The sequence below is a fragment of the Liolophura sinensis genome, chromosome 11 (assembly GCF_032854445.1).
Source record: "Liolophura sinensis isolate JHLJ2023 chromosome 11, CUHK_Ljap_v2, whole genome shotgun sequence".
Classification (NCBI taxonomy): Eukaryota; Metazoa; Mollusca; class Polyplacophora; order Chitonida; family Chitonidae; genus Liolophura; species Liolophura sinensis.
The window spans coordinates 30,408,777-30,435,207 of NC_088305.1; the positions used below are offsets into that span (position 1 = coordinate 30,408,777).

The following is a 26,431-nucleotide window of genomic DNA, read 5'->3' on the forward strand; positions in this document are numbered from 1 at the left end:
AGCAATAAAAAGAAGCAATTATGGTGCACGTAGTAAATGTCACCTAGGTGTACAGTGTATGTAAGATTCCTTGCCTGGACGTTGAATGCACATTATCTACTGGCGCATAACTTTTTCTCGCATAATTACCTATCTTAGATTTTATCTCTGACTGCAGATGTCTTTCAGCCAACAGTTTTTTCTTTGCCCCCAGAATTCTTAAAGCAGCGTTTTTATTTATAAGAGAACACTACCCTTACATGTGCATGTAGATTTCTGAATCAGTCCATGGTGAGGGACTGTCTCTGTATTCGAGGGTTTTCTGAAGGCTTTACTTGAGTCACCTGGTACACCTGTATAACTGTGCTGTATCCCCTCTCAGTAGATCAGGGGATGTGGACTGTGTTTGCCTTATCATTCATGTAGATGTGTGCTTTACTAAATGATATTGTGTTGTCAGTTGTGATAGGAGACACAATCAACTCTCAGTTCATAGTAAAACAAAGCCCACGATTGAGCAGCTAATAAGTAGGTGAGGAACTTTGAAGAGCATCAGCGAGTTCCTTATGTTTGCCAAATAAATGGGAATTAATTAGCAGTATGAACAGCCTTCATCATATCTGAGTATATATACTCTTAGCTACAGGCTACAAACCAGTTAGGCATGACGGAAATACATGTAGCGGAACTGAGCTGATGGGATATTGAGAAATCCGGTTTGCCGTCAGTTTCTCAGAGTTTGTCTGTCAATCAGTACGCACCTGGGGAAAACACCTGAGGATGAATGTAGGTCTGAGAACAGCTAAAGGACTTTTGTAACACCTGGCATTTACCTGGATTTACCACCTACTTGGTTAACTTTTGTCACACCTGAAGCCTAGATGTTATTGGATACCATCCACAGCATCACGCCTTTTGCAGGCCAGATGTTGTCGTCTCCATTCTCAGATACGAACAAGGTAACAAACCAGAGTGTTACTTTTAGCAGTCAATAGATCAATGTGGCTCTGTCCATGTATCACAAGATCTTTTATCCCAAACTTCTGGTTTAAGCATTTCAGAATCAGATTTGCATATTCTGCAGTGTTGTTTAGCTAAATGAGACAGAGGGCGTAGTGATGCTGTTTTTTTTGTTCTGTGTTTTTGGAAATTTAGACTTTTTGCTAAAAAAAATGTCTAAGACATTGATTTTTCTTTCATTCTTCAAAATAATTTTTGCATCTACAGTTTTCTTTATGGTTAGAATGGATTGACACTTGTGATTTAAGGTACTACATCATTTCTAAGAATCGGGTAACATACAAGTATCCGCACTGCGATGAAGCATTCACTCATTGGTTCTGTCTGTTTTGGTCCACCTTCAGTTTTGACAGAGGCAGGATAACTTGACCATATCAAGTCCCTTGCATGTGTACATGTATGTTTTGAAGATATATTAGGGTATTTATGAGTACTGCTGACAGTGAACCATGGCTGGAAATGGCAGTGGTCTTTTGTACACGTACATGTATCTATGTATATTTAGCAAATAGTTCATGATATGTACTGTATACATACAACAGGTATTTTACATGTAAGTGTACAATATAACACACGCTGCACTTGGCATATTGCACATTGCACATTGCACATGTATGCGAACGTGCACACTGCAGTCTGGTGAACACCAGTTTGTGCCCAAGGCAATTTTTTATTGCCACTGGTTTGTTAAAATATGTAAATGTAGTACATGTGGAAAGTGACTTGTACTGTATGAAAGCTAATGTATTCAAGAAGTAGATTTTAATAAGAAGTTGTAATGAAGTCCACAGGTGAATGCCCTGGATCATTGAATGTTGCCTGACATGTCATCTAAAATTGAGAACAGATTTGAAGAGATTTTTGTTAGAAATCCATTTGTTGTTATTGTGCAGGTATATACATGACCAAGACAAATGTAGCTGTATTAGATGTTTGAGCAAGTTTGTTTAAAGTTAATTAAAAACCTCTTGACAACACGTGTCAATACACATGAAGTTCATTGAATTCTCTTTTATATACATGTACAGTACCTGCACACAGACCACATCAGAGATGTACATTACATTCCATTTGTCACTGTTGTACTAGAGACATGAAAATGTATAAAACACAACAAACAACCATTTATTTGTCTGAAATTATGAACATTGCGCCGTACATGTACAAAGTCATCTTGCAGGAGTAAATGTACGATGCATACCATTCCTGTACTATCTCTGCCATTGGTTAAACCAGGTGCATGTGTTTATATTAATGTTCCGTGCAAAGTATGTCAAAATGAGGGTAATGTAAACATTGGAGGAGTTAAGATAGAGACAAGTTCATGGGACAATTCTTTGATTCTTTAAACCATAGCCTTGTAGTTTTAAGAGTAAAATCCTGTTGACTACTTCTTTGATGTCTCCTTCAGTGTATGGTAAGATATGAAAAACTGTGCTCAAGGCATCATGGTGTAGACACATGTTTGATCCAGTGGGTGGATGTGGATCAACATTTTGGTTTTGACAAAGGCATCAGCTTGAACACTCTCTCAGATGAAGTGTTCAGATTCATGTACATTAACATCTACCAAAAATCATATGTAATTTTTTAATTATTTTTCATGAGCGATTCACCCTGTAGGTGGAAAATCATGGTATACATGTAATTCTCATATTGTTCACCCATGTGTAATACAGTTCTTTCAGCTGCATTATTAGTTTATGAAACATTTCATGAAATTTATATAATAGGTCATTGATTGTAAATGTACAGGTGTCTAGCATGTGTGTGCATTTATACGCACAGCAGTCCATTTATGTGTTAGAATTGGCGCAGCTGGTAATGCGGATACAGGCTCGTTACAGGTGTTTTTATGTCATACCTTTGCTCGAGGTAGCTTCAGGTAAGGCAGAGGGTCAGATGTACAAACAAGCCGACTTTTGTTACCCATGTCACCGAGTTCAGGCTAATCTACATATACACCCAGTATGACAAACCTGTTTCTTCAGACAGTGTTTTTCTGAGACGCCGCTGATGTCACTCCGTGCCGAGACGTAATAAGGTACATGTTAATGCTACTGATGACGAGGATCCCCTTCAATTGCGGGCGGTATGCAATAGCACGGGCTAGTCCTGAAAGTAAACTCTCTGTGTTGTGTAGATCTTACTGTTCTGTCTCCTTTTGATCACATCATGACGTACTGGAACAGTGGATCTGATCCATGAAGCACGAAGTACCATACGAGTGATCGTTGCTGAGGCATGAAGTGATACGCATGCACGGCTGACAAACGGAATCATTCAGAAGGACTTCACGGGCACTAATGATGATATGCTGTAGACGGGTAACTTTACTTCATCATCCTGTGTATAAATTGTTAATTATCTTGAACAATTTTATCATGAACTGGAAATGGAAGCCTCATACAGTTCTAGCTTGACATATGTTGTACATGTAGGTACCATGTTTTTTTGTTGACACACAAAGTTTTGCTCTTCAAAAAGTGTGTTTCTAAGCAGATTAATGGACATTTTACATAGACATATGCACATTATTGCTTAAGTTTACCTGTAGGTTCTTGAAGATAAGATACACAGTTGATTACTACATGTACGTGTGAAGACGTAACTTCGCATTCTAAGCTCAAGCATGTCAAATACCTGGCAGTTATAATTTACGGCTTGTACGTGTAGAAGACAGGAATGGCGCAGGAAGTGTTATTTTAGTCCCATTTTGAATGGATGACATACATGTACTTCCTGGCTGATTCACCTGTACAACACCCCTAAATCCTCCATACCTGTACTTCCTGGCTGATTCACTTGTACAACACCCCTAAATCCTCCATACAGGTAAATTTTACCACACACAAAGTACTACATGTAAAATGTTGGCTGATCTGCACAGGTTGATATGTACCCTTGTCCAAGCAATAGTCTCAAGTCTTCAAAATTTTCTGAGTTATTTTTGCAAATTACATCTAAAGTTATCCTTCCCTGGTCAAATTTATATACATGTACGTACCAACAACAAAAATACATCCCTCAGTATACTATAATGCCTATAGTGTTAAGGTCCATGTAGACATGGTCACAAGTACTGTCTTACAAAGACATGGCCATTATATATACACACATATATACTTTATACAGTGAAGATTACATGTACATGTACGCAGCAGACTTTTACAACCGACTTTTTTGCCTCACTTTACACGGTGATTTAAGTCCGTGTGTTAATTATCATTGCTGTAGATACATGTAGCTAGCCATGCCAAGGCGTTTCTATCCAAGGATGCCGAACTGAGATAACCAGACTTTCAAAACAGTGAGACTTTTGCTATTTGGCCCAAACATAAACATATGGGCCTGCAGTGCTACATGTATGCAGTATATGGACTGCATACATACATGTTTGTTTTGGTGTCACTGTGTTTGATGGGGAATCAAATCGTCACTTATTATGGCTGCGAGACCTACGGTCTTATTTTACAATCCAGTTGTAAAGACGACACGTCATTTACATATAGGTATCATTAACAAAGCTGTTTTTATTAAGTCCAGGAACTGTACACAGATAGCATAAAAGAATGAGGAAATTGAAAAACTACAGTATTTCCCACCTGTATCAAGACGGTCCAAAACCTGGAATTCATTTGTTTCCGTCGTCACAGTTATCAGTGTACTTGTAAAACTTATATGAAGTACACAAGCACTGCGATGTCATACAAGAAAACGATGCAGTCTACCGTCATTTGGACCTTCTGCATAGCGCTCTTCATCGAGTTTCCCTTTAGTACCTGTACAGGTATAGTTTCCCCATGACATGAGTACATGTACAGGTATAGTTTCCCCATGACATGAGTACATGTACAGGTATAGTTTCCCCATGACATGAGTACCTGTACAGGTATAGTTTCCCCATGACATGAGTACATGTACAGGTATAGTTTCCCCATGACATGAGTACATGTACAGGTATAGTTTCCCTATGACATGAGTACATGTACAGGTATGGTTTCCCCATGACATGAGTACATGTACAGGTATAGTTTCCCCATCACATGTGTACCTGTACAGGTATAGTTTCCCCATCACATGAGTACATGTACAGGTATAGTTTCCCCATCACATGAGTACATGTACAGGTATAGTTTCCCCATCACATGAGTACATGTCCAGGGTATAGTTTCCCCATCACCTGAGTACATGTACAGGTATATGATATTAAGGTACTGTACATGTATGTAATCAAATCTGTGATCCCAATCATCTGTCTTCATCTCATGAACTGCACATTCATCATAACTGATTAATAAATGATCTTCATCCTGGGATTTTTTTTACCACTAAATTCCCACCTTTCATTATACAAGTTCACGTGATCATAGCTCAGCGCTTGTCGACATTTATAACATCAGGAAATCTATTTACGTGGATAATTTATGTGCGTTTCAGGATAAATGCATATAATGAATGTCTTATTGCATACATTTCCTCTAACTATGACTGAGAGTCTTTGATGTAAACTTCATAGTACTGTATCAGTGTTGTTACTCATGGAAAAAAAGAAAAGATGGCTTAATTTTGCTGATGCCCTTTTTATTTCCATGGTATCATTGCATGATATTAAGTTCATAGATGAAGGTTTGGAAGTTTTCGTTTATTCTCTCAAGGTTGTGTACATCTATCCATTATGAAGATCTTGAGAAAAACTGAATGTGCTAGGTTTTAAGAACAGTAGTTTGGGAGGTGAGATTGTTTGAGTGACTTTCAATGATTGCTGAAGGTTCACCTTGTTGAACTGCGAATAATTGACTTCACATTTACCTGACATGCATGTATTCTGTGTATACAGATATGACAGGTGTGCAATGCACTGAGAACAAATAGTTTTGTAGAGTGTACATTGACAAGTACTTCTAGATTACCATCTAATTAGCTGTAGTGGTCGAAATTCCTAAATTGTAGAAAGAATAAAAGTTTTTCACCTGAAGAATTTCCCAGGTGAGCTTAAGACTTTGTTACACCTGACAGGAAGCTCCAGATCTCACTCAGATCTGGGTCACCTCCCTACAGGTATCTCAGATGATTCAGGTATTGATTCAGCTCACTGATTCCTATCTCATGATCATAGCTGATCACGTTTTATTGCTCTTTATTTTTGGCTGTTTGATGTTTAAGGACAGAAATGTGACGTTTTCATTCAGCATGTATTTGGCATGTCAGAAGACCTATCTTCTTTAAAAAAAGTATCTGGAAAAAAACAGAATGCAAAAAAAACTTCAGATTTCACTGAATTTAGTGGCTTGAATTAGTGATTTTTGCAGCGTGTAGCAGAATAAATTAAATAATTATAAATAAAAAAGGTCTAAATTTGCTCCTGTCCATAATTAATTCAGGTCAAATGGCCATATCTGATAACTCTGTGACCAGTTTCTAGTTCCTTGTTCAGTTTTACTCTATCTCTTGTACACTGCACATGTATGTAAATCCAGCTATAGGCGCATGTACATGCATATTTGCTGAGGTGTAAGATAGTATCAAAGTGGTCAGTGGTTAACACACTGGACAGTGAACCATACGTGGTCTACATGTACATGTACATCTACAGTTGTGCGCAGTTGTGTAAAAGATCGCAGAGATTTGCACAAGCTGGACATACCTCAGACGTTTTCCTACTCCAAGGGCATTGCTTGGACTGGCGGTATACAATAACTGGAAATCTTTGAAGTTTGTTTACTTGTTTACAAGACAATGAAAGTGCTAGAAAAGGAGCTCATTTTGGGACAACTCCTGGCAAGTACCTGTATCTGTGTTACATATTTATGTACCCTAATTCATCAACCTTTTCAGCTGCCTCAGCAACTAAAATTTTTAAACATTCTGAGAGAACTGTGAGGTGTAGAGAAATGATTGTTGAAAAGGTGGAAGATTTACAGAACATGTATATATGTATATGCTAAATTGACAGATAAATAAGCTGGCTAAGTACAGTACTTGTAGTATTCAGTAATTGCCACAAGAAACGTTGCCCTTAAAGGGTACTTGTAGTATTCAGTAATTGCCACAAGAAACATTGCCCTTAAAGGGTACTTGTAGTATTCAGTAATTGCCACAAGAAACGTTGCCCTTAAAGGGTACTTGTAGTATTCAGTAATTGCCACAAGAAACGTTGCCCTTAGAGGGTACTTGTAGTATTCAGTAATTGCCACAAGAAACGTTGCCCTTTGAGGGTACTTGTAGTATTCAGTAATTGCCACAAGAAACATTGCCCTTTGAGGGTACTTGTAGTATTCAGTAATTGCCACAAGAAACGTTGCCCTTAAAGGGTACTTGTAGTATTCAATAATTGCCACAAGAAACATTGCCCTTTGAGGGTACTTGTAGTATTCAGTAATTGCCACAAGAAACGTTGCCCTTTGAGGGTACTTGTAGTATTCAGTAATTGCCACAAGAAATGTTGCCCTTAGAGGGTACTTGTAGTATTCAGTAATTGCCACAAGAAACGTTGCCCTTTGAGGGTACTTGTAGTATTCAGTAATTGCCACAAGAAACGTTGCCCTTAAAGGGTATTTGTAGTATTCAGTAATTGCCACAAGGAACGTTGCCCTTAAAGGGTACTTGTAGTATTCAGTAATTGCCACAAGAAACGTTACCCTTTGAGGGTACTTGTAGTATTCAGTAATTGCCACAAGAAACATTGCCCTTTGAGGGTACTTGTAGTATTCAGTAATTGCCACAAGAAACGTTGCCCTTAAAGGGTACTTGTAGTATTCAATAATTGCCACAAGAAACATTGCCCTTTGAGGATACTTGTAGTATTCAGTAATTGCCACAAGAAACGTTGCCCTTTGAGGGTACTTGTAGTATTCAGTAATTGCCACAAGAAACATTGCCCTTAGAGGGTACTTGTAGTATTCAGTAATTGCCACAAGAAACGTTGCCCTTTGAGGGTACTTGTAGTATTCAGTAATTGCCACAAGAAACATTGCCCTTTGAGGGTACTTGTAGTATTCAGTAATTGCCACAAGAAACGTTGCCCTTAAAGGGTACTTGTAGTATTCAGTAATTGCCACAAGAAACATTGCCCTTTGAGGGTACTTGTAGTATTCAGTAATTGCCACAAGAAACACTGCCCTTAAAGGATACACGATAAGCATGTTTTTTTTATTTTTTCATTTCTTAATGTGACATATATGAAAGACAACCAAATGTTCCCTGCCTAGGTCTAAAAAAATAACTTAAACTACAGTTTTCCAAAGGAAATTAAGAAGCTACATGTACATGTAGTTCTGGTCATGTGAACGATGATAGCAGTAACAACATTGATGATCTCCCGTTTGGACGGGAGGAGGGGGGGGGGGGACCTGAACAGGAGCACTAAGCTGGTCCAGCTTTCGCAGTATGGTAATTGTTACTTTAAGGAAAGAATTGCTTGTATTTGGAACCCGGAGAAAAAAATACTTTTATGCAAACAATGGCCTCAGAACATTGGGACGTAAATGAATGTGTGAAGATTCATGTACTGTATTGACAACATGACATCATCCTTTTGTCTATACACATGTAATGGTGTTACAAGTTTTAGCTCAATTCTACACGCTCAGTTCTCCTGTAAAGTTAAACCACTTAATATGTAGCTGCAATTCCTTGAGTTCATATATGCGGTATGTACTGCACATCTATACTGCTTTAGTGTGAATTTATGTGTCTTGTGTTATTATATAGTCTTTATAAAATATGGTATGACATAAAGTTCTTCTAGTACTGTTTACATGTATGTATCATCTGCTTTTCCTGGACTTACTTTGGTATCCTTGTACATTGAATAACACGTTCCCCCAACCCCCTCCCACCTTCCAACCTTTCATATTATAGTTGTATACAGTGAACATATGGCTTGTGGCAATGTTATATAGAATACATTTGTACATTTTTTTGTTTTTTGTCTTATTTTGACAGGCCTGTTTTTGTACTTCATGATCATCTACACCTGACTTGTTTTTAATCAGATTACTCGTTAATTACACCTGTCCCCCTTAGGTGTATTTTGACACCGGACCAAATTCATGCATATTTTATAGTGTGTGGTGCACCACAGTGCTCAGTTTCAAACAGGCCAGATAGTGAAAGCAACAAATAAACAAAAGGCAGACATACATGTCGTAGATTCCACTAAATTTTAGGACCATTAAATGGGAAAGGCATCGCCAACCAGAAGTCCATTGGGCACATCTCAGCACTGTATTTAGATTATATAGTTCCTAGAAATGCCAACAGGTATCATTCATGCATTTTTCACGTGCTGGTACCTGAAGTTGAACCGACAGTGTACACGTTTACACATACATGTGCACTTCTATTGTTAATTTAGTCAGCATTAAAGTCTGGGGAGTTGTCCTGCACATGTACACTTAATCAGGTCCCCACCCATTACTGTGACTAACATTGTACAGGTAAATAAAAAAAAATCAGGATGACATTCTGTACAGGTAAATAAACTGGCCAGCAAAGTCATCTCATTTCAGTGTGACATTAAATAACAATCAGACCAAATCTTTTTTCTTCTACATATACAAAATGTACATGTATCTTCAGACTTGTAGAATTTGATTATTTTTACAGTAAATACATATAACCTGTATGGAAATTACAGGTTCATTACTATGTTAATCTACATGTATATAGTGTTAATCCTTTAGATATCAGCTCTAATAAGCACACATCTACACTGTACATGTATATACTATAATCCTGGGATACGCCATTGTACGACTTTCTACCAAAGAATCTACATGTACAGTAATACTTGTACATGTACACGTACACGTACACGTATGTGTGTGTTAGTCTGGTACTGTTTGTACATGTACATGTACATGTATGTGTGTGTTAGTCTGGTACTGTTTGTACATGTACATGTACACGTATGTGTGTGTTAGTCTGGTACTGTTTGTACATGTATATGTACAGAATCTGTAGCTTAAAACGTGTTCAGGTACGTTGGGATTATGTGTATTATTAATATTAAAACCCTGCTAAACCACCAAATCTCTCAGAAGATTTGATATGCTCTTCACCAGGGAATTGCCTGTGTGGTTGAGAAACTTACCTGTGTGTGCGGTAATTGTATCCTACATACATTGTACGTCATAAGACAAATCAGTAGAGGACTCCTTTGAAGATTGCACGAGGACAAGTATAAGGATGGTCATCACGATGTTAACAGTTAAGGCTTTACAGTATTGGTACTTCTGCTGTATATCTCATCTAAGATACATGTGATTAGTACTGCGTTTACAGCCATAATGTTATTAGAAAGTTAACATCAGTATACATAGCAAATTTTTTAGGAAATGTACAGGTGAGTACTGTAATTCTTCAACCTGTTTGCATGTTTGTAAAGTGTTTAATCAGGCATATTCTAAAGGTATTATTCTGTGTTGACTGATAAAATTATAATTATATTATAAATCATAATTGAGTTAAAAATGTGCATACATTGCACTGAAAGTTGCTGTTTCATATGTGCAAAGGTTGAGGAATTGTGGTGCCTGTCTATGTTGACAATCGTGCCCATCATTTTTAGATTTTCATGGTACATGTACGTTAAATCAATAAGACTCCATATGCTCTGTCACATACTCCATATGCTCTGTCACATACTCCATATGCTCTGTCACATACTCCATATGCTCTGTCACATACTCCATATGTTCTGTCACATACTCCATATGCTCTGTCACATACTCCATATGCTCTGACATATACTCCATGTGCTCTGTCACATACTCCGTATGCTCTGTCACATACTCCATATGCTTGACATATACTCCATATGCTCTGACATATACTCATGTGCTCTGTCACATACTCATGTGCTCTGTCACATACTCCATATGCTCTGTCACATACTCCATGTGCTCTGTCACATACTCCATATGCTCTGTCACATACTCCATATGCTCTGATACATACTTCATTTGCTCTGTTGCATACTCCATATGCTCTGTCACATACTCCATATGTTCTGTCACATACTCCATATGCTCTGTCACATACTCCATATGTTCTGTCACATACTCCATATGCTCTGTCACATACTCCATATGTTCTGTCACATACTCCATATGCTCTGTCACATACTCCATATGCTCTGACACATACTCCATGTGCTCTGTCACGTACTCCATATGTTCTGTCACATACTCCATATGCTCTGTCACATACTCCATATGCTCTGACATATATTCCATGCGCTCTGTCACATACTCCATATGTTATGTCACATACTCCCATATGCTCTGTCACATACATGTATGTATTCACAGCTACATGTACATGTGTAAATGAAAGGAGCATCTTGATACACATGTACAGTACTTTCTGTGCGTGATCATGTATGTGTACAGTCTGTGAAAAATGACTAGGATTTTTGCTTCAGGCTATGTACATGTACAGTGCACATGTATATGGGGATGACATACACTACATGCATGTGTACATGTAATAATTGAGCTCCCTTGTGAAGATGATTATGAACTGTTTTATGAAAATACAACATGTACATGTAGCAGTTAGACAGTATGTAGGACATCACATTTATATGTACATGTACAACTGTATACAACGTTCAGAACTGAATTGTCATGATCATTAACACAACTAAGAAATTTTATTATGTATTACTGCACTTGTAGCCTTTTTAAGTTAAAATGATGGACGCAGTTGTGCAGGTACACGTGACTACTCCGTGAATCTTTATAGCCAGTGTAAATTTGTGTTCTGCATGCATCAGCCTACTGTGTGCATGATTGAGGTCATCAACCAATATCATTTGATACAAGAAAAAAGCAATTTATTTCCTCCATTAATGCATTAGCAATTTTTTAGTGTTGTCAAACTCTTCATGATTTCTGACTTAATAGGTACAAACAGAGACGTGACAATGTCTTTCTTTGTGCATTTTATTGGACATGGCTGTACATTGTAGTCCCCTTTTATCTGAACAGGTTGTCTGAAGCCTGTCAGATTTGCCCATCACCATACCCAGTACGTACATGTAGTAGTAACGCTTCCGTGTATTTCTTTACCAGGGTCTGAACGGGTTTGAAGAACTGAGGAAATACATCAAACAGGGAAGTGAGTTCTGTAAAGAAGTGGTGGCCATCCTACAAGAACGGTGAGTCATCCATGGAGCTGTGACCCAGAGTCATCTGGTGTTTATTTACGTGTGGATAATGATGCATGGCAGATGGTAATAACAACCTCAGCTTAATTGGCTAATTGTTACAGGTACTCACATGTACTTGTCTGAGGATACCAGAGCCAGGGGATTGAGTCATATACATGTATGTACATGTGTTTGATTACGTCAAGTAAATTCAACGTTGGTGAATTTATAAATGTACATGATCAAGTAAAAAGGGCCGTCATTGTTGAAGTGTAAATGTACTAAACAGGGCCGTCAATGATGAATTGTAAATGTACTAAACAGGGCCGTCAGTGATGAAGTGTAAATATACTAAAAAGGGCCGTCCGTCCGTGTTGAAGTGTGAAACTACCAAAAAGGGCCATCAGTGTTGAAGTGTAAATGTACTAAACAGGGCCGTCAGTGATGAAGTGTAAATGTACTAAACAGGGCCGTCAGTGATGAAGTGTAAATATACTAAAAAGGGCCGTCCGTGTTGAAGTGTGAAACTACCAAAAAGGGCCATCAGTGTTGAAGTGTGAAACTACCAAAAAGGGCCATCAGTGTTGAAGTGTAAATGTACCAAATAGGGCAGTTAGTGATGAAGTGTAAATGTACTAAAAAGGGCCGTCCATGTTGAAGTGTAAATGTACCAAAAAGGGCCGTCCGTGTTGAAGTGTACATGTGCCAAAAAGGGCCATCCATGTTGCAGTGTAAATGTACACTGTAGTCCGGTATCAGTATACATGTGCATGTATAAATTAGGCGCATTTCCATAAGTTCTGCACCAGTGTGGGCACCTGTTCCGATCCTTCCCCAGCTCATGCTGGCTTCCTCTCCGGCTGTAAGTGGAAAGGTCTGTCAGCAACCTGCAGATGGTCAGCAGCATTTCCTCCCACTGTAGTGATGGCCGCCGTCGTATAAGTCAGATTTTCCTGGGTAGGGCATAAAACATCAGTCACATAAATAAATCAACTCCCAGCCTCTCCCACACTGTTCGTTTTCCTGTACCATGTACACCTCAGGTTATCAGGGCTGTGTATCTGGAAGTAAAGTAGAGGCTCTTATCCTAGACTTTATAGTTGACATTGTTACCATGCAGGAAGAAATTTTATAAAATGTTGCTCAAAATAATGGTTTCTGAGAGCTTTTAAATCTGTGAATGAAAGAAATTCCTGTGAAAATTACCTTTTTTTTTTTTTTTTTTGTTAATTTAATTCATAATTTTAATGCAACTTGATTAGTTTGAGCACTCACTAATTTGGGATGTCGAACAACTGAAATGGTTGTAGATGTAGCCCTAGTTTTGTTGTCTGTCAGATAGGTTTTCAGTTTGTATTTCGATTTTAGAAAACGTACTTGAGTGGTAGAACAAATCCTACACAGAGGCTATATCTTGAGGAACATTGTGAACATCTTTAAACATTTTGTTTTGTGAAGATGATTAAAATGTTGAACTTAACCCCAAAGTGGCCTTGTGACCTAATCCCAAGAGGCTGAACTTGAATGTGGACATGTGTGTTGACATGTGTGTTGACATGAAGTACTTGTATACAAGGATAACCACCTTGTGTATACATGTATGTACCTACATAGTGTGATGATGATGATGATTTCATCATGGCCTACATGTATACCATATACATTTTAGCCGGTTATTACTTCATGCTGTGTTAGGCCTGTGAGTTTCCTCAACTTGGGTAATTCTGGCATTTTGGTCTCCATGACAACAGCCACCTGTTTGCGATCAGACTGCAAAAAACCAGAGTGAAAACATTAGGTAACCCTGTACATGGAATGCCCTGTGCACATGTACATGCCCCATGTGTGTGGATGTCAGTGAGATGCGGAAACCCAAAACTCGGGGGATGGAGATTTTTCAAGTGGCACAATCTGCTTTAATGTGATTCTGATTGGTTCCTCTATGTTATAGAGCTACTAAGGAGTTTATATAATATAAATATTTTTTTTATGAGTAAAAGTCAAGTGTTGGCATTGAGAGTATGGTGTTAAAGCCTTTATGTGCTTCTGAATGTACTGTACAAGTTCACATACTACACGTCAGGTAAACTACGGTGAATTAACTTAATACCTGTACGTCCATGTTATGGAAGTTGGGAGTTCTGCGTATAGGTTATTGTCACCTTCCATACTGAGTGTCCTATGGCTTAGAAATCAGATTTTGGATATGTGTATATATTCCAAAATAACTTCCGGGACGTTTTCTGATTAGAAATGCTTTGGGGAAACAAGGTTTTGTACATGCATTAATACGTTGAACTAAAAGGTCTGTGACTGGTGAGGTCTGAGGCTTGAATTTTATTGCAATACTTAAGAATGTTCCCCTTATTTGATGACAACCAGCTTGAAGTGAGGAGGATTGTGAGGTAGATGTACGTGATGTACTTGGCAAAGGGCAATACATGCAGTTTACACTCAACGCTCTATACGTGATGTACTTGACAAAGTTCAGTACATGCAGTTTACACTCAGCACTCTGTATATGTGATGTACTTGGCAAAGGGCAGTACATGCAGTTTACACTCAGCACTCTATATGTGATGTACTTGGCAAAGGGCAGTACATGCAGTTTACACTCAGCACTGTATATGTGATGTACTTGGCAAAGGGCAGTACATGCAGTTTACACTCAGCGCTCTATATGTGATGTACTTGGCAAAGGGCAGTACATGCAGTTTACACTCAGCACTCTATATGTGATGTACTTGGCAAAGGGCAGTACATGCAGTTTACACTCAACACTCTATACGTGATGTACTTGGCAAAGGACAGTACATGCAGTTTACACTCAACACTCTATACGTGATGTACTTGGCAAAGGGCAGTACATGCAGTTTACACTCAGCACTCTAACGGTGTTCATCGTTTACTCTTCAGACAAGGTATTATGTTCGTTTTAAATTGTGGACATTGAATTTAAATTTATATATGTGTAATTTTATCCTTGTTGTATTGTTACGTTTCAGATCCGACCTAGAAAATAATTATGCCAAAAATTTAACACGACTGAGCATCAAATTAAACAAAGCAGCCAGTAACAGCTTGGGGTAAGTTTGAATGAAACTGTGAATGAATACGGGTTGACCTTGATATTTGTTTACAGGTACAAATTTGCCATAACTGTATACATGTATATGTAGAGCTACTCCCTATCCTAGAGATTTACTATTGTGGTGTTGGTACAATGGGAGGTAACCACAAGGCATAGGTGTAGGTTCAACCCCACCCTTGGACAGAGAAGTTTTGTAGATTCTTGATAATCTTGATCTGTTGATGCCAGAAAGCGATTGACGATGTTCATTGGGCTGTTCACGCAATCTTTCATTCAAGACCAGTTGGCTTCCCCTGATATGGTGTTCAAGTCTGCAAACATCAGCGGTTTACTCCAGCCACTCTGGTGTAATACATTCAGGAAGCTTACCATTTTATACTGTTTATTCATAAACCTTACCATCTTATACTGTGTATTCATAAAGCTTACCAGTTTATATTGTAAGGGAAGAATTATTGACTATCAAAATATGTGTAAATGGTAACATTGCAAGGGGCTGTTGCATTGTTCCTGGATGCTATTGTGCAAGTAAAGTAATCTTCAGTATGATGTAAAAACTTTTACGAAATGGAACAAATGACAGAGACTTGTGGGTGATGCAGACACAGATTTTATCACACGAAAAAGGGTTGCACTATATCCTAATCAATGTGTTTGTGTGGTTGACGTGAAATTAACAGCGTAACATGAAGTTTGAAATGTGCATATGGAATGCTGGCTTAGATCATCATCATTAACCAATCAGATTGCTTCTGTATACATGAACTAACTTGACAGCTATGACCTTCTAGGTATGGGCGTGGTAACCCTAGGAGACTGAAGAGGTGAGACTGCACATGTCACCATGGTAACCGTGGAAGCCTCGCCTTCAGTACCCTTAAGTTTGCAGTATTCATGTACAATTATGTTTCAGTTTCGCAAGCTTGTTCATGTCCTCCCATGACTGACTTTCACTTTCGTTTTTCCAGTCCGCATGGTCAGCATGCCAAAGCACTGGCTTCCAAGGCTCTGTAGTCTTGATTTACCTGGTGTCCCAGTTAATATCCACTTGACAGTGTAGCACTAAATTCCGGACCAAATCAGTGTCATTGTGGAGTTAAATCTATCAGATGTACAGATTTGGATTACAAAACCACAACAACAGCTTGGCATTTCTGTATTATGTGGCTCTTAGTACATGTATTGTCACATTTCTGCCATTTTTATTTTAATAAAATTAGCGATGTCCAACATCATCTATCTTGATTTACTGAGCCATTTTAACACATCATAGCTCTGTGGTGTGACAAAACGTTCATTCATAAATAGGCATGATTAGGCCGATCTGGTCCTACTTCACAAAGATTGACTTGAGCCTTGGTTTGGCTGACGTTGTGCCAATGGAGTAACTCTGAACCTAGATACATTGTTTTGTAAAGGATGAGCAATGATTGGCTGAAAATCCTCAGGCATAAGTACATTGTTTGCAGGGCACAAAGTCATTGACTGTCAAACAGTAGGCTTCTGAACACTTGAGCATTTAAAATCAAGCCTACAGTAGAGAATCAAGCTTACTGGCAGTAAGATGGTTTTTACATGCATAAATTGCACTTTGGACGGCATAAATATGTCTGATTTCAACAGCAAAATTGTGGCTGATTTGAACAACATAAATTTACTTGATTTGGACACATAAATTTTCCTGGTTCGGACAGCATAGATTTACCTGATCGGGACAGCATAAATTTACCTGATTTGGACACATAAATTTGCCTGGTTTGGACAGCATAAATTTACCTGATTGGGACAGCATAAATTTGCCTGGTTTGGACAGCATAGATTTACCTGATTTGGACAGCATAAATTTACCTGATTTGGACACATAAATTTTCCTGATTCGGACAGCATAAATGTACTTGGTTGGGACATCATATATGTAAATTTGCCTTAGTTTGGACAGCATAAATTTGCCTGATTTGGACACATAAATTTGCCTGATTTGGACAGCATATATGTAAATTTGCTTTATTTTGGACAGCATAAATTTGCCTTAGTTTGGACAGCATAAATTTACCTGATTTGGACACATAAATTTTCCTGATTTGGACAGCATAAATTCACCTGGTTGGGACAGCGTATATGTAAATTTGCCTGATTTTGGACAGCATAAATTTGCCTGATTTGGACAGAAAAATTTACTTGGTTTGGACATCATACATGTAAATTTGCCTGATTTGGACAGAAAAGCTTTACCTGGTTTGCTACAGGCTGATCTACATGTATATTTACTACGTACACTGTATATGTGAAGTACTAATTCTGTACCAGAGCCCTGTTAATGTGGACCACCAAGAACTGTAGGATATTCTGAGATCACCCGGGATGTTTCAAGACTACAGTGTTAAAACTTCTGCATGTAATTGTATATATACATGGACATATGTGTACATTGTAACATAGATGGGATATTGCATTGTATGCAGCATAATCTCCTCAGATATGATTCATGGTTTAATGTCTGAATTGGCCAGCATTTTATTGGCACTGTGCATTACTCATTGCTTCAAAGGTCTATTTGTCCCGTACCAAAGCAGCATTACTGTCACCAGGATCGTTGCTAAAATTCCATCCAATAAACCCATGTACTGTTGGTATTTATGTGATGATGATGATGATGTAGTAATGAATGGCATGCACAGCATGCACCTGTACATGTGCACTACCTATATAAGTAATGGTGCATGTACATCACTTGTATTATATGGTTGTCATTGTGTGTGTGTGGATGTATGGTGGACCAGAATCTGAGAAAAATCCTCAAGCGCCAGACAAAACAGGGAGAACTACATGTAGATTTGAACTTGTAACCACAAAGTCAAGGCCAAATACATGTAGTTGCAGGGAACCAGCACTTTAAACCATCTGAGCCAGCAAGTGCCCCAGTGGTATGCAATGGACTCTCTTCTAATTTATTGACGTGTAATAAAGAAGTGTTCATTGATTATGTTAATACAAGGATTATAGTCTGTCAACCGTTGGCATCTTTTAGCACAGACTGTTCAAGAATGCCTAAATAGTGATGTGCATGTACATGTACCATATAGGGACCTGTATACATTCACATGGACATGTACCAGATAGGGAGTCATGTGCATTCAAATGGACATGTACCAGATAGGGACCTGTATACATTCACATTCACATGTACCAGATAGGGAGTCATGTGCATTCAAATGGACGTGTACCAGATAGGGACCTGTATACATTCACATGGGCATGCACCCGATAGGGAGTCGTGTGCATTCAAATGGACGTGTACCAGATAGGGACCTGTATACATTCACATGGACATGTACCAGATAGGGAGCCGTGTGCATTCAAATGGATATGTACCAGATATTGAGCCGTATGCATTCACATCCACATACCAGGTAGGCAGCTGTATGCATTCACATGGACATATACCTGATAGGGAGCTGTATGCATTCACATCCACATACCAGGTAGGCAGCTGTATGCATTCACATGGACATGTACCAGATAGGGACCTGTATACATTCACATCCACATGTACCAGATAGGGAACTATATGCATTCACATGGACATGTACCAGATAGGGAGCTATATGCATTCACATGGACGTGTACCAGATAGGCAGCTGTATGCATTCACATCCACATATACCAGCTATTGATCCATATGCATTCACATCCACATGTACCAGATAGGCAGCTGTATGCATTCACATGGACATTTACCAGATAAGGAGCTATGCGCATTCACATGGACATGTACCAGATAAAGAGTCATATGCATTCAAATGGACATGTACCAGATATTGAGCCGTATGCATTCACATGGACATGTACCAGATAGGGATCTGTATGCATTCACATGGACATATACCTGATAGGGAGCTATATGCATTCACATAGACATTTACCAGATAGGGAGCTATATGCATTCACATAGACATGTACCAGATAGGGCTCTGTATGCATTCACATAGACATTTACCAGATAGGCAGCTGTATGCATTTACATAGACATGGACACGTACCAGATAAGAAGCTGTATGCGTTCACATGGACATATACCTGATATGGAGTCGTATGCATTCAAATGGACATGTACCAGATATTGAGCCGTATGCATTCACATGGACATGTACCTGATAGGGAGCTGTATGCATTCACATGGACATGGACATGGACACGTACCAGAGAGGGAGCTGTATGTATTTACCTGTACATGTAGGTACTTGTGAGATCTGCATGTGTGACTGGATGGATTTTGTGTCGATGTGGTCTGCTGGTGTTGTGATCTGACTGTGTACATGGATGTGAACTGTCTTTGTAAAATACGGAACGTGCTGGTAGAGTGATCAGACATGCTGCCCTAGAGACCAGCTGTCCTTTGGCAGTGAAGCCAAAGTGGGGTACAAATTCTTCTGCAACTTCCTGAAGTACACGTCAATCCATGTCAAAAAGTTCTTAATATACTATATTTGTTAACCTGACAGTGATCATAATGTAAATGTCAAGGTATATTGTACATGTTAAGGAAGAAGTCTTAAATATGTTATAAAACACCTGGCAAATAAAAAAAATAGTTTGCCGTGCTCCAAATTGTTTATTAATAAAGCTAGATTTGTAAGTAAAGATATAATATAAATCATATCAAAGGTGAGAAATGGGGTTGAAGAAAGTTGGCTGAATTGATGTAAACTTTCATTGACTTCTGCATGATTGAGCAGTGAACCAGATACTAGTTCCAGCTACAAGTTCCAGCTACTAGTTCCAGCTACTAGTTCCTGCTACTAGTTCCAGCTACGAATGGGTTTGTATGTATCAGGACACCTTGTAGGTGTATGCATGTCATAACATGGCCGACCACGAGCTGTTTGACACAAGTGCAGTAGTGAACTTCTCTCCACCGTTAAATGCACATTTTATGCACCTAGAACTTCATATACTATTTTCTCAGTTATTAAGCAATTTCTGTATTTTCTGCGATTGTAGCACACTGGCGGCAGGCTGGAATGCTGTGGCGACACAGATGGAAAATGAAGCAGATCTGCACAAGTGAGTAGCATGTACATGGATAATGTGGTCTGAATGGACAAGATGGCTCCTGTTACAAATAATTTCTGTCTGACATAGTGTAACAGTTTGACTTAGCGCTTTATTTAAACCCCCCCCAAAAAAAAAAAAGAATGACTAATGTAGAATGACTAACTTTATCTCCAAAATTCAATTAAAAACGTGCATCAATCACACTGAAGTTGCTCTTTCTTGTACGAAAATGTTGAAGAATTGTGATTTTCAAATGCGTGTTAAGGATCACTATATGCTGTTATTGTTTTCTGGGTAATAGGCATTTAATCCTATTACATTCTGTACCCTGATGTGTGCTAACAAAAATATACTGACAAATCTCATCGTATGCCTCGTGAAACATTACTTTTTTAGGGAAATAATTATCCTCCACTAATTTTGTTTTTTGTTAATTTTCAGGAACCTGGCCACATCATTACATGATGACATTTGTAAACCACTCAAGTCCCTTATAGAAGAGCAACACAAGGCTAGAAAGCCTGTAAGTCACTTAGCCATTCATCTGCTGTAATATTTATATATTTATTTGATTGCATTTTATGCCGTACTCAAGAATATTTCAGTTATACAACAGCAGCCAACATTATAGGGGGAGGAAACCAGACAGACCCACTGTTCACTTTTTTGAAGCATAAGTAAAATATTATGGTCAGGGATGAAGTGTTTACCTTCTCAATGTCTGTTTGTGTAATTCTAAACTCTACCAGGTATGATTAGATACATAAGCCATATTTTTGGTAAAAATTCCAGTATTGTGAAGGGAGAAAATGCAGGAACTAAGTTCACCATTAAGTGGAAGTGTGTGCTTGAACATCTCTCCCGTGACAAGACTTATTTGGTAAAATTATCATTTAGTTTTTCTTTTATTCAACCGAGATTTTCCTGAAGCTGAAAAATCTGTTCCCAAATCCTTGTGCTCCGATGTATTAGGAAAACGTGTATGTCAGTATGTGTGTAAATACTGTATGTCCTGTTCTGTACATGTAAGTCATGATAACCTATCCTGTATTACAGGTAGAGTCTATGGTTGAAAAGTCCCTTAAGTGTCTGCTGGATAGACGCAATGAAGAGAGTAAGGTGAGTGTGCTCTAATAAATGCCCGCCATCTGTATTTTCCTGTAGTGGACATTACCCTGTGTTTTAGCTTCTCAGAATCCAACACATTTTCTTTGTTGTGAAAATATGAAGCAGTGATATGGTTTGTCGTACCTATGACTGGAAGTATGTTGGTGCATGGTCATGTTTTTTTAGTGTTTTCACATGGTTTTTTGTAGAGTCATGGGAGACAACTCTGTGCATATTTGTTTCACAATAATGTTGTCTCCCCTTGAACCACACTTAGGCCTTTGTTCTGAAGGTTCTGAGATGACATATGTCATCAGTCTAACTGTATATGTAGATATATCAGGTGTGTGCATCTATTGTCTTAAGAGTTCTTATTTGCAGTAATTTATTCATGTTTGCAGTGCAAAAAGAGCTGCTTTTCTTCTGCGAAAGATTTCGAGAGGTCACAAGATGCATTGTTAAATGGAAGACTTGGGAAAGGAAAGTCATTATCAGAAAGAGACATTAGTAAGGTGAGGTTGATGCATTTTAACTAGTGCACAGGTGAAAACATGTATCTGTAGAAATCAGGCTGCTTTCATCATTATAGAAAATATCTACCTAAATTACCTTAAATTTCATCCATGACTGACTTGCACGTTTTTTTCCGATTTTGGGAGTTCTATTGATTTTAGAAGGGTGTTTTGGGGTTTGCTTGGAACATGGGACGATATTCTGCTGGAAAATTGTCAGTTTCAGCACCAAAAATAATATTTTGTGACATTTATTTGCCTCTAAAAATGTGCCTTGGTGGACAAAATTTTAGGTCATTTAGGGTAATTCAAGTGTCATTATTTTTGCCTGTAGTTTATGAACTCCCAGCCTATATGACAGATGGATACAGACAGAATAAAAGTTTGTGTATCTGTGTCTTTCCCAGCTTGAAAAGAAAACTAAAGTGTCTCTGAACAGTTTGCGGAAGGCTGACAAAGATTACACGGAGGCCAGCCAGAAAGCAGAACAGGTGCGTCAGGACTGGGAAGTCTCTGTGGCCAAGGTGAGTTATAGTGCTCAGCACCTATAAGGATAGAAATTGGAGCATATTAATTCTACCCAATCACAATCTCACTACTTTCTACTCCTGAAACAAAATCATCACCCACATGTACTTGCAGATGTGCTATCAACACACACACATGCCATGGGGAGTATGAAGTTAGGTGTGCTACCAACACATACACATGACATGGAGAGTATGAAATTAGATGTACTGTCAACACACACACACATGCCATGGAGAGTATGAAGTTAGGTGTGCTATCAACACACACACACACATGCCATGGAGAGTATGAAGTTAGGTGTGCAATCAACACACACACATGCCATGGAGAGTATGAAGTTAGGTGTGCTATCAACACACACACATGCCATGGGGAGTATGAAGTTAGGTGTGCTATCAACACACACACATGCCATGGAGAGTATGAAGTTAGGTGTGCTACCAACACATACACATGACATGGGGAGTATGAAATTAGATGTACTGTCAACACACACACACATGCCATGGAGAGTATGAAATTAGATGTGCTATCAACACACACACACACATGCCATGGAGAGTATGAAGTTAGGTGTGCAATCAACACACACACATGCCATGGAGAGTATGAAGTTAGGTGTGCTATCAACACACACACATGCCATGGGGAGTATGAAGTTAGGTGTGCTATCAACACACACACATGCCATGGAGAGTATGAAGTTAGGTGTGCTATCAACACATACACATGACATGGGGAGTATGAAATTAGATGTGCTATCAACACACACACACACATGCCATGGAGAGTATGAAGTTAGGTGTGCTATCAACACACACACATGCCATGGAGAGTATGAAATTAGGTGTGCTATCAACACACACACATGCCATGGAGAGTATGAAGTTAGGTGTGCTATCAACACATACACATGACATGGGGAGTATGAAATTAGATGTGCTATCAACACACACACACACACATGCCATGGAGAGTATGAAGTTAGTTGTGCTATCAACACAGACACCTGCCATGGGGAGTATGAAGTTAGGTGTGGTATCAACACACACACATGCCATGGGGAGTATGAAATTAGGTGTGCTATCAACACACACACATGCCATGGGGAGTATGAAGTTAGGTGTGCTATCAACACATACACATGACATGGGGAGTATGAAATTAGATGTGCTATCAACACACACACACACATGCCATGGAGAGTATGAAGTTAGGTGTGCTATCAACACACACACATGCCATGGAGAGTATGAAATTAGGTGTGCTATCAACACACACACATGCCATGGGGAGTATGAAGTTAGGTGTGCTATCAACACATACACATGACATGGGGAGTATGAAGTTAGGTGTGCTATCAACACAGACACCTGCCATGGGGAGTATGAAGTTAGGTGTGGTATCAACACACACACATGCCATGGGGAGTATGAAATTAGGTGTGCTATCAACACACACACATGCCATGGGGAGTATGAAGTTAGGTGTGCTATCAACACATACACATGACATGGGGAGTATGAAATTAGATGTACTGTCAACACACACACACACACATGCCATGGAGAGTATGAAGTTAGTTGTGCTATCAACACAGACACCTGCCATGGGGAGTATGAAGTTAGGTGTGGTATCAACACACACACATGCCATGGGGAGTATGAAATTAGATGTGCTATCAACACACACACATGCCATGGGGAGTATGAAGTTAGGTGTTCTATCTACACACACACACACACACACACACACACATGCCATGGAGAGTATGAAGTTAGGTGTGCTATCAACACACACACACACATGCCATGGAGAGTATGAAGTTAGGTGTGCTATCAACACACACACATGCCATGGGGAGTATGAAATTAGATGTGCTATCAACACACACACATGCCATGGAGAGTATGAAGTTAGGTGTTCTATCTACACACACACACACACATGCCATGGAGAGTATGAAGTTAGGTGTGCTATCAACACACACACACACATGCCATGGAGAGTATGAAGTTAGGTGTGCTATCAACACACACACATGCCATGGGGAGTATGAAGTTAGGTGTGCTATCAACACATACACATGACATGGGGAGTATGAAATTAGATGTGCTATCAACACACACACATGCCATGGGGAGTATGAAGTTAGGTGTTCTATCTACACACACACACACACATGCCATGGAGAGTATGAAGTTAGATGTGCTATCAACACACACACATGCCATGGGGAGTATGAAGTTAGGTGTGCTACCAACACATACACATGACATGGGGAGTATGAAATTAGATGTACTGTCAACACACACACACACACATGCCATGGAGAGTATGAAGTTAGGTGTGCAATCAACACACACACATGCCATGGAGAGTATGAAGTTAGATGGGCTATCAACACACACACATGCCATGGGGAGTATGAAGTTAGGTGTTCTGTTAACACATACACGTGACATGGGGAGTATGAAGTTAGGTGTGCAAATCAAACATTTACCAGGCTGTTCTGAAACAAAAAAGGAAGACCAGTAACAACCTGTTTTGTGTGCGTAATGCTGCCCAGTATTTCATAGTCAAACACAGCTACATCTTTCTCTCCTATGCTGCTCAAATACCCTATCTGTGGTATACCCTGACACACTCTTACTTCTGAATAATGATGGAAACAGACCTAGACCGGCACCGTCATTTTGTTCTGACGCTTTGAAGAACTCTGTAAATCAACTTTTGATGTGGAGGATTTACTAGGCTATGAGATATGCGCTATTCTAGAGAAACTGGAAACACCATGTGATGTCTGTCACACCCCAAATCCATGTTAAACGGCAAAATACGTGCATTCTCTTGCTGTAGAAATAACTCGCACCTGAGAGGTTGAAATTGATAATATGGTGCCGCTTCAGTGTTTCAGTGTGTGTGATTTGTTAATCTTACCTAGAATACATTATTTTTTCATATGTACACTTAGTCTAGTGTTGTGTTTTTTTAATTCATCCCTTGAAAATGGTGAGGTACATGTAATTACTATGGCATGTTTCAGGGGAGTGGCCAAATGCAGGAGATAGAAGAGGAGAGGATAAGGAACATGCAGGACTATCTCAACAAATACAACAGTTTTGTCTCGTTATTGGGGCCAAAGTTAACACAGGTGAGAACCATTACAGTTGCCCTGTACATGGTCAATATATATCTGTCAGTGGATTGTAAGCCAGGACACGCAAGGTTGTGGGTTCATATCCAGTACCAGCAGCATTTTTTTTTACTTAAATAAGTTATCATGCGTTTCATGAAAACATCTCACTTTTAGAGTGGAGGGCAATCCGTGTTAGGATTCATGTTGAATTGTTTAGGAACACAAGTTACTTGTGCCAGTTTTGCCCGCCCCTGAAATGCCCTGTGTGTACATGTATACATTGAGGACGGTCTTGTTTACTAAATGACAGGCCAGTTTTTAAATGGATAACTAAAGACTGCCTTATGGTATACCGGTATTGAATGATTGCTTTCTAAACAGTTCCTGGTATGACACCTGTAGTGAAGACATACTTTTTCTCTTATTTTAAGTTTAGCTATTGTTGATTCTGTGTAGTTGGCAAGTGGTGTCCCTTACAAGATTTCACTGTTATGAAAAAACTTCTGTTGTCATGATTAAAAATGTCTAAGTCATAACTTGTTCCAAGAAAGTCATAAATTGTTTAATTTTGGAAAAAGTCCTGAATTTTTTCTTTTCTGCGCATGCACATATTTACATGCGTGTGATGTTAGTCTTACTAGACATGTTTGAAGCATGAGATACTTTGATTTCTTCTCTCTTTGTTATTCCAGTTTCATGGTTAAATGCCAGTGCAATACCAGTCATTTCATAATGGTAGAAGTCATGAATTATTTTCAGATTTGGTTGACAAAATAGTGCATTACATATTTGTTTTGTTATTATTTGTGGCAGCCCTACCATGAACTCTGGCTAACTTT

General features: G+C 38.9%; 1 protein-coding gene across 1 annotated transcript in view; it reads left to right on the forward strand.

Annotated features, from left to right (window-relative positions):
• Positions 1-26,431, forward strand: part of LOC135477517 (nostrin-like) — a 72,042-nt gene that overhangs the window by 36,000 nt on the left and 9,611 nt on the right. The window contains exons 2-9 of the mRNA XM_064757651.1: positions 12,081-12,166; positions 15,163-15,243; positions 20,250-20,312; positions 20,745-20,826; positions 21,360-21,422; positions 21,812-21,922; positions 22,330-22,446; positions 25,500-25,607. Of these exons, the coding sequence (XP_064613721.1) occupies positions 12,081-12,166; positions 15,163-15,243; positions 20,250-20,312; positions 20,745-20,826; positions 21,360-21,422; positions 21,812-21,922; positions 22,330-22,446; positions 25,500-25,607 (711 nt within the window). The remainder of the gene's footprint in view (positions 1-12,080; positions 12,167-15,162; positions 15,244-20,249; positions 20,313-20,744; positions 20,827-21,359; positions 21,423-21,811; positions 21,923-22,329; positions 22,447-25,499; positions 25,608-26,431) is intronic.